We start from the raw sequence: 13,050 nt of genomic DNA, 5'->3' as shown, positions 1-13,050 counted from the left end.
TGGATTGATAGCTCATTTCTTTTTCTTACTAAATAATATTCCATCATATGATGTACTAGTTTGTTTATCCATTCACTTATTTTTTTAATGTTTTATTTATTTATTTTAGAGAGAGAGAGTGCACAAACATGGGGAGGGGTGTAGGGAGACGGAGAGAGATTCTTAAGCAGACTTCACACTGAGCGCAGAGCCTGACTCAGGGCTCAATCCCAGGACCCTGAGATCATGACCTGAGCCAAAACCAATAGTTGGATGCTTAACCAATTGAGCCACCCAGGCGCCCACCCCATCCATTAATTTATTGAAAGACATTTTGGTTGCTTCCAAGTTGTCACAATTATGAATAAAGCTGCTATAAGCATTTGTATGCAGGTTTTTGTAGTCATAAGTTTCAACTCACTTGGTTATGTACAAGGCAGCATGACTGCTGGAGTTTCCCTTTATGTTTTTTACTGAGTATTCTGGAAGATGTCCTTCACATTTATTCCAGCTGCTCCATTTTCATTTCTACTCTCACAATTTCAGTTTTAAGAGGCTTTTGTAATTGAGCTACTGTTTTGTACAGCATTCTTTCTCTCTGTAATAACTTTCCTGAGAAGTTTTCTTCTCTCTGCATAATATTTTCTATTTTTTCTAGTTCACTTTTATCTCTTTCATATTAGATACTTACTTTAGATGTCTAGTGATCTTTGGTTGCTGGTTATAGTTATAATTACGCCCTAAAAATAACTGGAAACTGAGATTATGAGACCTCACTGTAAAGTGATCTGCCTGCGCCATTTTCTATCAGACAGTATCTTTAGCTCATCCTTCTGGGGATAATAAAATGTCTCGAAGGAGGATTATTCAATCTCTGGCTTAGATGGCATAAAACTGACTTCCTGCATCCCAAGAAAATTCCTGAAGGACAAAGGTTGAAGGAAGTTCCTTTTGAATTTCAAACTTAATGAATGACACCATCTGCTTCAAGTTACAAAATTATATTACAAATAAATTATAAATTCATATTTCATGTATAAAAAGAGACAATATATTACACACCACTTCTGAAGAAGGACCTGCATCTTCAATGCTAATTAGGTCTCCAAAATGGACCAAAACAAGGAAAGGTAAAAAAGACCACACACTTGCAGAATACTAAGATGAGCTGGGCCAGTTGAGCCTTGAAAGAAACTGTAGTGGGGGTGTGTGTGTGTGTGTGTCTGTGTGTGTGTGTGTTTTCACTGTCCGTGCTGGTCACAAAACAGCACAGTTACTCTAAGGAAATAATTAGCTGGCATGAGCAGAGTAACTGGATTAATACCTTCCTCTCCATCTTTTTTTTTTTTTCTCTTTTAAATGTGTGTTCATTAATTTACCTGAGCGTTTTCAACAATTCCTAAGTGAGAGCACTTCCTGGGGCGGAGGAGAAAGTACTGGTGCGTTTTCGGGCACGGGGTAGGGATTGCTCCGGGTTTTTCTCTCGGGTGTTCAAACCCTGGCCAGCAATATGCCCTGGTTCTCCACGCTGTCATGGGAAGCCTGTCCTTCCTTCCTAGGACGCATGAAAATGGTGAATATTTAGTTATTCGTGATACTGAACTCCGTGGAAACGAAAGCTTTTTTACTGCTTGCCCACCCCTGCGTCCCTAGCACGCGGCACAGGCTGACAATATTCACCCGCCGCCGGAGCCGACGAACGAGCTCCAACCAGAGGCGGGGTCTCCTCGCAGCGGCGGAGCGCAGCGTGAGCGGGCAGGTGGCGGGCGCGGCAGGCGCTGCGAGTCCGAGGACGCTCCGCGCAGGGCGCCGTGAGAGCGGAAACTCCACTTCCGGACCGGGCGACCGGAGGGAAGATCTGCGCTGGCGCCGACCCCGGCTCCTCCCCGCCGCAGGTGTGCGCACGCGCGTGCGCGCCCGCCGCCACGCTCCCGGCCTTCCTCCCAGCGGCGGGAGGGATGCGCGGGAGAGCTGGCGCCGGTCCGCGCTCCGGTGCGTTGCTCTCAGGGCGATCCCCGCCTGCGTGCCCCGCTCCTCCGGGGACACTGCCTTTGTGCATAGGGTGAAAGCCCAGTCTTTTGGGCAAGAATATTTGGGAAAATACTTCTTTTTTTTCTCCCCTTAATTCTCTAAATCCAGTTGGTTGAAAAGGAAGCGGGCTCGTCCGGGATTTGAACCCGGGACCTCTCGCACCCGAAGCGAGAATCATACCCCTAGACCAACGAGCCGCCTACGTACGAGGCTTGTCCATATTTTGATATAAGAAGAAATAGAATCAAATTCTCCGTTTTATTTTGTTTACAAATAATGTGTTCCCTGAGAAGGTGTAATCCCCCACCAATCACAGGGATGAAACAGTTGGAAGAGCTGCTTGTGTGCACGGTTTGTTGGTTTAAACCACCATGACACCACGTGGTTGGAAGAAAGCCTGCTCACCTGTAGGAGATTTTGACATTTTCTTTCTCCTTTGTTCTACTTTGCTAAACCAGTCTACGTAATTGAACCCATTTTCATTTAGCTTATCATTAAATTCGGTTAGAAAAATTCGTGTTCTGGAGTTTTCTTCTTCTCTCTGTTACCCTTTGAAAGCTGGGGATGACCATGACTGAGGGGCTCAGAGACCATTTGCCCTAACAAGGAGTCTTCGCAGCTACCAGAGGTTTCTAGAATGAATACTCCGAGTCTCGGCAAATTCCGCTGATTCCATTCCATAACACTAACTTTTCAGGGGCACCAAGAGGTTAGTATTAGGTGAGTTTATTAACTTACCAAAACTTCTGGTTGAAGTCAAAGTTTTCACCAGGGGTCATTAGCTGATATCTGTAAACCACATTTTAAATCCATGTAAATATGTATGCATTGAACTAAGACACATTTCAGTTTTGCTGTACTGAATTCGATACCTTCAAAATTAAAAATAATTCGCCTCATTACATTCATTCTTTCAATTATTCTATAATTATTTATAGAATTAGAATTCCTGTTCAGTTTTGTTTTTTTACCCCAAATGAGATTTTTTTACAAAGATGAATATAAATAATGATTTTCTTAAATATATGAGAAGAGAAATCAATCCTTTGTGAAAGAGAGAGTGGATTTAAACTAGCACTCACTTTATATTTTGATTTGAATTTACTGGGTGGATTAAAATAATTATGAAGTTACTAGGCATTCCTCTTTCGATCTCCTACTCACTTAATGTTGGAATAGTGTGATTCTTATTAAAATCCATCTGTTTGCTTTGTACCTTGACGGTTTGAAAAATCTTGACTGATTTCTCTGAAACATCTGCCTTTGAGTAGTAATAACTTCTCACTGCCCTCAATTTCCATTCCAAATGCCATGGTTCAGACTCAGCATTCCCCTTTCATGAAAACATGTTCTCCTCTTCAAGAAATAGCATCTTATATTCATTTACAGATGGGTCCCCTGACATATGACTATAATAAAACTTTAAATCAAAGTTTAAATACTTCATTGTGGAAAAGAATTGTTCAATCTGAACCCAAAAATTTCCCGAAGAATTAATTCTCTGGTACACAATTAAGAGCACTTCCCTTCATCTTGAAATCAACTAAATAGATTAGTTTACTAATTTCTGAACTCAATGCAATGGTCTTGGGGTCACACCCTCCATAGAGCGACCTACATTCTAGACCTCAAACTTCTGTTCTCCCTTCATTTCCATAGTGTGATATACTTTCCCCTTTCTCAATCCAATTTCCCTGAGAATAATAAATAATTTATTTACTTTTATACCAGTGAGAACTCAGACTCCAAACAAAGGCCATTATTTAAACATTGCTAAAAGGAGCATAATTTTACACAGTAGATGACCCACATGTAATTTATATTCCAGTCATTTTACTGAGACATCTACTGCCCTTGTCTAGGCCATTGTAGATCATACATAATAAGAGGCTTAGTTGTGTCGGCAAACGTGATTATATATTCATACTTAAACTCAAGTTCCTTGGTAAACAGAAGGCACACCATGAAGATATAGTTACAGAAGACAAGTTAGGACAATGGATAAAATACCCTAACAAATGAAAACAAGACTTATTTGCCAAGTTTCTATTTAATAATTACTCAGTGTCAGATTTATGTTAGGCCCTGGGTTACCAAAGGCAAATAAGAGTTTCAGTCCTTAGAGCGACTCACTCTAAATGGCTATCTGGGTAGCTATAATTGTCACTTTTCTAAATGTTCTCAGCTGAGATTTTATTCCATGTTCTCTCATATCTCTCACCAACAATTTTCCTTGTATGGCTTTAATTATTCCTTTCGGACTGCTTACGGTGGTAAGGTTTGGGTTCCGCGGCCATGGACCTTCCTCAGGGACAGCTCTCATCTGTTGTAATGGTAGGCCAATACAATCTTCACACATTTTCACTTAATACCATTATCTTTGGAAATATTACTGAATCACTAGGTTTATTATCATTTATAGATGGGAAAAAGAAGCAATCGTGGCACCAAGTAAATAAGAGTTAGAGGGAATTTTTCTCTCTTCACACTTTCAGAATCAAAAAGATGAGCCACAATCTTCTTGGCTATTTAATCAATGTAACTATACTTAAATGACAACTAATATACTTTTGGGGGCCTTCTGATGACTTCTTAACTTAGGCTTATGTTACTAAATTTTTCATCCTTCCCATCTGTTATATAAGAACCACTCCCACATGAGTTCTATCTTAGACTACTGTGACTCACTTAACACAATCAAGTTTACATTAGTTCAGAACTCTAGTTTTGATCTGTATTTTTTTTTAAGATTTTATTTATTTATTCATGAGAGACAGAGAGAGAGAGAGAGACAGAGGCAGAGGGAGAAGCAGGCTCCCTGCTCCGCAGGGAGCCCGATGCGGGACTCGATCCCAGGACCCTGGGATCATGACCTGAGCCAAAGGCAGACGCTTAACCGACTGAGCCACCCAGGCGTCCCTTGATCTGTATTTTTATCTAAAGAATATATTTGGAATCTATTCCAAATTTCATAATCTACTCTGTGGTCTGACAAATGATTTGAATGACATTCATGTTAATTTCCTATAGTTGACTTTCACAGAGGTAATTGCCTGACATTTTTTTTTTTTACAAGTCCCCTAAAAATTTGCTTTCTCATAAGCGAGACGGAGTGGAGACTGCACTCAGGTCCCCTCATCCCCAACCACAAAATCCAGCATTTCTTGGCTGCCTCCATAAAGAGAAAAAGCTAAAACTCTACGCCCTTGAGTAGCCTATGTTGCAGGAATGTGGAGGGAGGATGCTGACTGAAAGAGGGTCCTTGACTGTGAAGACTGGTAAAGATAAGACCAAACCAGTCCGCCCCAAGACCAATGACAGCGCTGACTTTTCACCCAAGTTCTCCCTCATTATAATACTAAAAAAATCACGCCCAAGGGTGGAGATGTAACATGCTAATTAGACACGTGATGTATGAAGAAGCAAGACCTTTAAGTTCACAGGAGCCAAGCAAACCCCTCCTCTATATTCCCACCAAGTTCTCTCTTTTTTTTTTAATTTTTTTAAATTAACATATAATGTATTATTTGTTTCAGGGGTACAGGTCTGTGATTCATCAGTCTTACACAATTCACAGCACTCACCATAGCACATACCCTCCCCGAGGTCTATCACCCAGTTACCCCATCCCTCCCACCCCCCTCCACTCCAGCAACCCTCAGTTTGTTTCCTGAGATTAAGAGTCTCTTACGGTTTGTCTCCCTCTCTGGTTTCGTCTTGTTTCATTTTTTCCCTCCCTTCCCCTATGATCCTCTGCCTTGTTTCTCAAATTCCTCATATCAGTGAGACCATATGATAAAAGTCCTCTTTAAAGCTCTCCTGACCCCCCAGAGAGCCAGCCTGAAGACTCCTCTGTCCTGCCTCCCTCGCGCTCCAGGAGAAGCCCCCACAAAACCTTGCCTGGAGCTCCCCTTCTGCCTCCTGTCAATTTCTATTGTTAGGCCCAGTTCGGTGACAGAAGTCAGCATTTTCACCAACGTATTTATTTCAATATGCAGATTGTACCCCGAGCACGGGTCCTTATTACTACATCTGGTTTATGCCTTTGAAATCTCCCTATTCTGCTACAACTAAGCACAGAGTCCTTCAAAGTTGTGACACTTACATGCAAGCAGCTGTCTCCAAATTCTTTACAAAATAGTGTCCCTGCTTGCTGAGTTTCTCACAAGATTTCTCTGAAAAAGGCAATGCTGGGAGATGAATGTTTAATGTGTCTCTCTCGTGTATGTCCTTAGCTTTAGAAGCTTTGGGCTTTTCAGTAGGATTGAGAGGAATTTGAAATGGCAGCTCCTTTGAAAGACAGTTCGTCAACCCAATTAATTTTCTTACAAAGTTTTTTTTTTTAATCAATGTTTTTCTGAAAATATTTCTTTAGTCAAAGACAAGACCCAGGAAATAGCTGATATTTCTGTCAACTCTTACTTCTTTCTCTTCATCAGTTTTCCTGTCTTGTATCTCATAAGGATGCCATCTGCTTTGATCATCTCACACTCTATTTCTATTTGTCTGATCCCGTTCTTCCCAAAGATCACTAACAGGTCAGTTTGGGAGAGAACAGCAGGGCACCAAATCACCCCGTGGCCCAATGCACCCATGGACTCCTCAGACGCAGAACAGGGCCCCAACCTCATTTTCTCCTGGGGACACATGTCATGATTGTCCTTTGGTTTTTATTTCTTTCTAGAGTGAACCGTAACATACCTGTGACTCTCAGTCTTCTGGAATTACTCAAAGCCTTGGAGGGGGAGAGCATAGGGATGCGGAATTCATGGCCATTCTGGATAGCCCTGAGATCAGGTACTGCCCACCACCCAGATTCCAAGATTACACCCAGGCAAGGAATGAGGCCACCTCCAGATCCAGGGCCATCAGCTGCCAGAGGCCCAAGGACAGGAGCACTGCTTCTTTAATTGTTTTCTCTCCACTTACTTGTTTTCTATCCCTCTGGTACTCATTTGTTGTTGGGTTTTGTAAAGTTATCTTAGCTTCTACCTTTTGATAACTTTGTGATGCCTGCTAAGATTGGTCTTTGACTGAATGTTCTAGTTGACTAATTTTATCTTTGGGTAGCATGCCCATTGTCTTATCTGATAGTCAACTGAGTTTTCAAAAAATTCATTCATTGCTTATGCATATGCAGTGTCTCCGACAGGTTCTTCTTCATAACTGTTTATTCTAGCATCAGGTTTCCTTCTCCTTCCTTTATGACTTTAAGAAATTGTATTAGGTTTATTTAATTAATTAATTTATTTATTTATTTATTAAAGATTTTATTTATTTGACAGAGAGACACAGCGAGAGAGGGAACACAAGCGGGGGAATGGGAGAGGGAGAAGCAGGTTTCGCGCAGAGCAGGGAGCCCGATGCAGGGCTGTATTAGGTTTATTTTAAATCCTTATTCTAATATCATCCATAAATTCACCTCTAGTGTAGATTTCCTCATTATTGTCATTTTAAAATAGAGCTTGCACCCTGCAGATGTCTCCTGCCCTGCGTCTGGAACCATGATCTCCCTTTGTTGATAATAAGTGTTTCTGGTAATAGGCGCAAAACCCCGTCCCTGATTGTGCAGATCCCAATGATACAAGGTGAGAACGGCCATGCCACGTGGCAGACGCTTCTGGTTTACCATGTCAGCCACACTACATCTCATTTGCCCCCTCTCCACAAGGAAGCCATCCACCTCTGCCAAGAAATTTTCCTGTACCATCTGCTACAATGCTGTGGTTTTTCTGAAGTATGTCCCTATCTTTCCTGAGATGTATGTGAGGAGATGTTGGTTGGGTTGAGAGCAGGGAGTTACTCTCCTCGGAGGTTACTTTGTCTGCCTTCTAAACATAGGGTTCAAGTCCTAGCCTGAGTGATAGCAGGTACCTAAATTACAACTCTGAAATTGTTTCCACCACTGAACATTCTATGAATTCTTTGGGACAGGTGGTGACTACAACAGCATAAAACTCCAAGGAAGTGGCTTTCTTTCTGTCCCTCCTCACATTCTGTATTTCTTCATTTTTATTTTGGTTATTCTTAAAGAAATACACCCGATCTCCTCTTGTCTCCAGCCTGCTGGGTTATCACATAGCTTCCAAAAGTGACTGATAAAGGTGAGAGGTAACAATGGAAAAATCCAAACCTCCCAAATGCATATTTTAAGGAATATCTTTAGGATTTAAATACTTTGCAATCATGAATTGAGTCTTCCTATTAATGAACCTGGTGTCACAAAACTGTGTCCTCTCTCTTAATTACAAGTCCCAGCTTCTGTATTCACACTGATTTCAGCTGTTCAAAATTTCGTGTGCACTTTGCCTTAATGTCCCCGGAATGGCAGGGAATCAAGGGGCAGGGCTAGTCACTGCTCATACTGTGCTCAGTTCGCTGGAGCGGTCAGCTGTGCGGACTCATGCATGCTTCAGGGAAACAATAGTTTGTCTGGAAACAAACAAGAGTTTGGTGTTAGTTTGCAACCTCCAGAGCTTCCTGAGTGTAATCTGAAACTGGCCCGTCTGAGGAGAGCAGGGAGAGACTGAAGAAAAAGGCAGAGGCAACCCTCTCCAGGTTGGTAGGCAGCACTTTTAATTAGCAAGAGAATTTATATACCAGGCTTGTCTTTGGTGGCCGAAGACAAGTAGACCCCTGCACCTGCCTGCCAAATCTTGGAAGTTTATACAGAGGTCCTAACTGGGTTCAGTCACAGAGTGTCTAGAGGGTGTCATAACACCATCTCACGCTCTCAAAGCTGTGTCCTTGGGGTGGCTTCTGGAAGCAGGGAAGGCTAACAGAACCCATATTCCAAGGACAGGGGAGGGAGTGAGGAGCTCCTGTTGCCAGGGTCCAGCTCATGAGTCAGCCAGTGGCCACATCCTCTCAATGACCTGCCCAACATTTGGGAAGAATCCATTTAATTAGATTCATAAAGATTCGACCTTTATCACATTGTCAGAATCAGGGTCCAGAATTCTAATTCGTAAATCATGGAATGGTCTTTATTCATTTCTGTAAAATTAATAAGTGATTACAGGGTACTTCCTATCTCTCATGCTTCCAACACTGCCACCAAAATAAATTTTGAGATTTAGATTATTTGATTTGAAAAAAATAAACTAGAGAAAGGGGAACTATAATAAGGGATATGGGCAGAACTCTGTGATGAACCCCATGGTTCCTTTTTCTCTGGTGTGCAGACCTCATATAATCTTCTCTCCTTGAAGATGGGGGAGGACCTCTGAATATGGTGGAATTTCACTATTATGGGGAAGGAAAAATTCTTCCTTTACCTTTCAAAGTCTTCCAGCTGGTTTAAGAGTTAAATTGATGTGAGACAGTTTAACAGGAGAAAAAAACACCAAGCTTTATTACATATGCCTGGAGGACCAATAAAGAAATGGAGACAAAAGAAATGTCCAAGGCAGATGGTTTTTATAATTTTTAGACAAAGAAACAATACATTTGTGAGGAATTGACAGGACAAAGAAAACAGATGTTTGGGAGCTTTACTGAGTAAGGAATTCTAAGTGGAATTTGGACTGAGATAGTGGATTAGTAAAAACATAATAGGGTTCTTTATACAGCCTTCCCCACTCTTAAATTTTCCATCTCTGGTGACAAAAATTTCTTTTTACTTCCTAGTACCGGGGGAGTATCTTTCACATGAAGATATATTTCCTGCTTTCAGGGAGACTGCAGAGGTCGGAGGTCCATGCATTGGCTGTTTCCCTAATAGCTTCAATTCAATATAATCAGTATGTGACTGTGGTACATTTTCTCAAGTCTTAATGAGAGTGCCAACATTCAGCCAGATGTCCATCTCTGTGAATCAGCACAAACGGGCTGAGAATTACATAACCGAGGGTTAAGACTTCGAGAATGTTTAATATTAGGAATTTATTATTAAAGAAAGAATTTAAACATAAAGAAATAATACAATCTGACCAATAAAAGAAAAGAAAACAAAGCACCAGCAGGAGAACACTGTGCGCGGCTCTCATCTCAGGGGGGTTGTGGTAGAGAACCTCGGGTTTCTGCAGGTAGCCGGCATGCTTGTGGTGCTTTGGAGAACGCATACCATGGAGACACTGGCCAGCCCATGAGACCCAGAAACAGGAAATCTCGCAGGGTCATGAGAATGAGAAAAACCCACTTCGTTGTCTGGCTTGCTGGTAGAAAAACACAGTAGCCTTCACTTTCATCAATCTGTGACCTGTTTAGGCTGCTGCTGTTTTTCACGTAATAGAGTAAGTTCATGCTGAGCAAGGAATTGAGTATCCAAAAGAAGAGGAAAAAGGGAAGGATACGCCATGTGGATGCTGGCTTGAAGCTGGCACACACGGAGGCTCTGGGGCTGATGGTGGCGGCCTGGACCACAGTGAGGAAGCTGCTGGTGCAGGTCGAGAGGCCCCGGGCCACCCTCTCGAGGTACGCAAACATTTTACAGCCTGTATCGTCGGGAAGTTTCGCAAACCGGAAGTTTCTATTGTTTTTAGTGTTACCTTGGAAAAAAGTATTATGATATTTGTAAAAGCCAAGTGGATGAGAATTAGATGTATAGATTTCTTTTTAGTGTCCCTAAAGAAAATGCATGTGTAATTCACAAAAACAAAGACGTTCCCCACCATGCCAGGTCCAGTTACAGAGAGGAATATTGTTCCTTTAATAATCATCAGAAACATCTCTTACTTCATGGGCGGGAAATCTTTGGAACTACCAAACACCTGTTGAGGAAAGCAACAGTAATGATGATATGTATCTGGAAAGAATAATGCGTATCAGAGGGCTTTTCTGGTGTATCAGGGACACTGAGCCACGGGTCATGATGTATGTAATGGAGCAGAGTTTTGTCCAAAGGACTCTATTACTGTCCTTGTGGGCACTCGCTGTGGGTGATTCTATGAGCCTGAAATTCAGTCTTGGGGATGAGCATACAACAATCTAAATTTGCAACTAAGATTTTTTTCTGTGCTCCATACCAGCAAAACCAACCTGCCTGTTCAGATCTTTATATATCTAACATATGTTCAATCTCAGCATGTGCTAAAATGAACCAAAAATTCCCCCAATCTGATGTCACCCTGTGTTTCCTACTTTGTCATATGATATTACCATCAGCCAACTCCAAAAAAATCTGGGTCTTCTTCTTAACCTCTCCACCTCCCCACACCCCACAACAAGGACTCAGTTACTCCTCTTGCTTCTGCATCTTTCATAGCTCACAAATTTAGCCTGTCTCATCTGTCTTCGTGCCCCTTCTTAGGTTCAGCATCCATCACATACCTCAGTTTGATTAGTATAACAACTTCCTGGTTTGTTTCCTGTATCCAGATATTTTTTGGGGGGGAGGGGAAGGGCAGAGGGAGAGAGAGAGAATCATAAATAGGCTCCACACCAAGCACGGAGCCCGATGTGGGGCTGCATGTCAGGACTCTGAGACCATGGCCTGAGCCAAGATCAAGAGTCCGGCACTCAACCCACTGAGCCACCCGGGCGCCCCTCCTGATTCCAATTTTTATATCTCTGATACATACACCTTAATATTTCCAGAGTTGTCTTTCAAAACCCCAAACATTTTCTGTATGTTCATTGCTTATAGTTTTCAGTGAGTTTTCCTAGTTTTTGAGATCAAGTTAAGCTGCCAAAGACTTCCAGACACAAGCCTGTGGGCAGCACAAACTCAGATCTATGACTTGCAGCATCCTGGCCAGGGCCTGGGGGCCCTTGGAATGTTGCCTGCAAGGGTCTTTATAGGAGGTCTGAGTCCCACTATGGAATCGGAAGAGACTCTATGCAGAACCTGGATCCGTTCAGGATGTTTGATGTCTCCCAAGGGGGTTAGCAAAGCTAATAACCAGGAATTGGATGCTGTCAGGGGACAAGGGCAGTTTATAAAGGAGGGAACCCCCAAATTTGGGGCCATATCGTAAAGTGAGTTGGGGCGTCCTCGGGAAGAAAAGAGTGGTCACTCAAACACAGGTTCATTACGCCATCTCATAGCGGCTGAAGAACGTGCGGAGAAATGACTCGGGCAAGTGGGTCAGTGCGACCTGTGTCTATTCTCTCAACCTGGTTGATACTAGAAGTGATTTGATCTTTATCAGTCCCAGCTGATTGTCACACTTTCAGGCTGGAATAAGAATTGCTCTTTCACTACTAACCTTTTGAATCTCATTTCTCACATAGACATCTCTGTAGAACTACTGACGATTTCCCCCCAGCCAAAGAAACCAGGACATCTAACTGCCAGTGTGCGTAGGTTCCATGTACTTGGAAAGCTTCCCACACGCCTTCACCCCGCGCCCTGTCCTACCCCATCAAGGCCCGGCCTTAGATGCACCTTTGTCATGCAGGTGTCTGTCAGCATGAGCTGCGGAAAGTCAGGCTCGTATCCGGGTTTGGAACCAGGAGGCCTCAGGACATGGGGAACATTGGCGGTTATGGCCATTGGCCTCCACTTCCTCCCCCAACAAATGGGGCGACTAATGCCTGCACCATGTAGTCAAAGAAAGCACGACGTGATCCTCAGTGCCTAGCACCTCGTGAAATAAACTACCAGCCTAACAGCAGGAACATCAGCAATAACCAATATTCTGGAATGAGAACAGATGAAATACTTAGGCAAGGCTCTGGAATCTATTAGAAATGACTGCACTCAACACACCTCAATGCCCTGATGTGTCCTTATTAAATATGTTCCTGCTTGGTTTTGTTTATCTCTGTCTAGGATTTCCCACTTTTCTGGCATTCTTCTCACCTTCCCCAAATCTCAAAGCTCTGAGTCCGAATTGGGACCACTTTCTGTATCACCTAATAAACCACGTCTCTTTCTTTCTGACTGAATAATAGGAACAATGTCAGAGTGGGGAGGGTTGGTACTCTCCCAGATTATGTTTTGGAAATGGTCAAGTAAACATTTGTAGAAGACATGCTTCACACACTCAGTAGTTGGGTGAAGCCCATTCCGGATCTGACACCCACCAGCTGAGCCAAGTCAGTGCGGCGCTCTCAGCCCATTTTCTCCACTAAAAAATGAGATGAGGGCTTCCTGCT

General features: G+C 42.7%; 2 protein-coding genes and 1 non-coding gene across 3 annotated transcripts in view; 1 reads left to right on the top strand and 2 right to left on the bottom strand.

Moving 5' to 3' along the window:
• The window catches only part of LOC123325518 (histone H2B type 1-C/E/F/G/I), a 388,315-nt gene that overhangs the window by 28,976 nt on the left and 346,289 nt on the right, over positions 1–13,050 (top strand). The window lies entirely within an intron of this gene.
• On the bottom strand, positions 2,136–2,207 carry TRNAP-CGG. Its single transcript has one exon. It is a non-coding gene; the product is annotated as a tRNA-Pro (tRNA).
• On the bottom strand, positions 9,783–10,679 carry LOC110586953 (putative vomeronasal receptor-like protein 4). Its single transcript, XM_021697244.1, is given in 3 exon segments — positions 9,783–10,065; positions 10,067–10,457; positions 10,460–10,679. Coding segments are annotated over 3 exon segments (894 nt in total).

Source organism: Neomonachus schauinslandi, chromosome 8 (assembly GCF_002201575.2).
Source record: "Neomonachus schauinslandi chromosome 8, ASM220157v2, whole genome shotgun sequence".
In the NCBI taxonomy this organism is placed as follows: domain Eukaryota; kingdom Metazoa; phylum Chordata; class Mammalia; order Carnivora; family Phocidae; genus Neomonachus; species Neomonachus schauinslandi.
The sequence above is the reverse complement of the archived record's forward strand: the minus strand, read 5'-3'. Positions and strand labels throughout refer to the sequence as shown.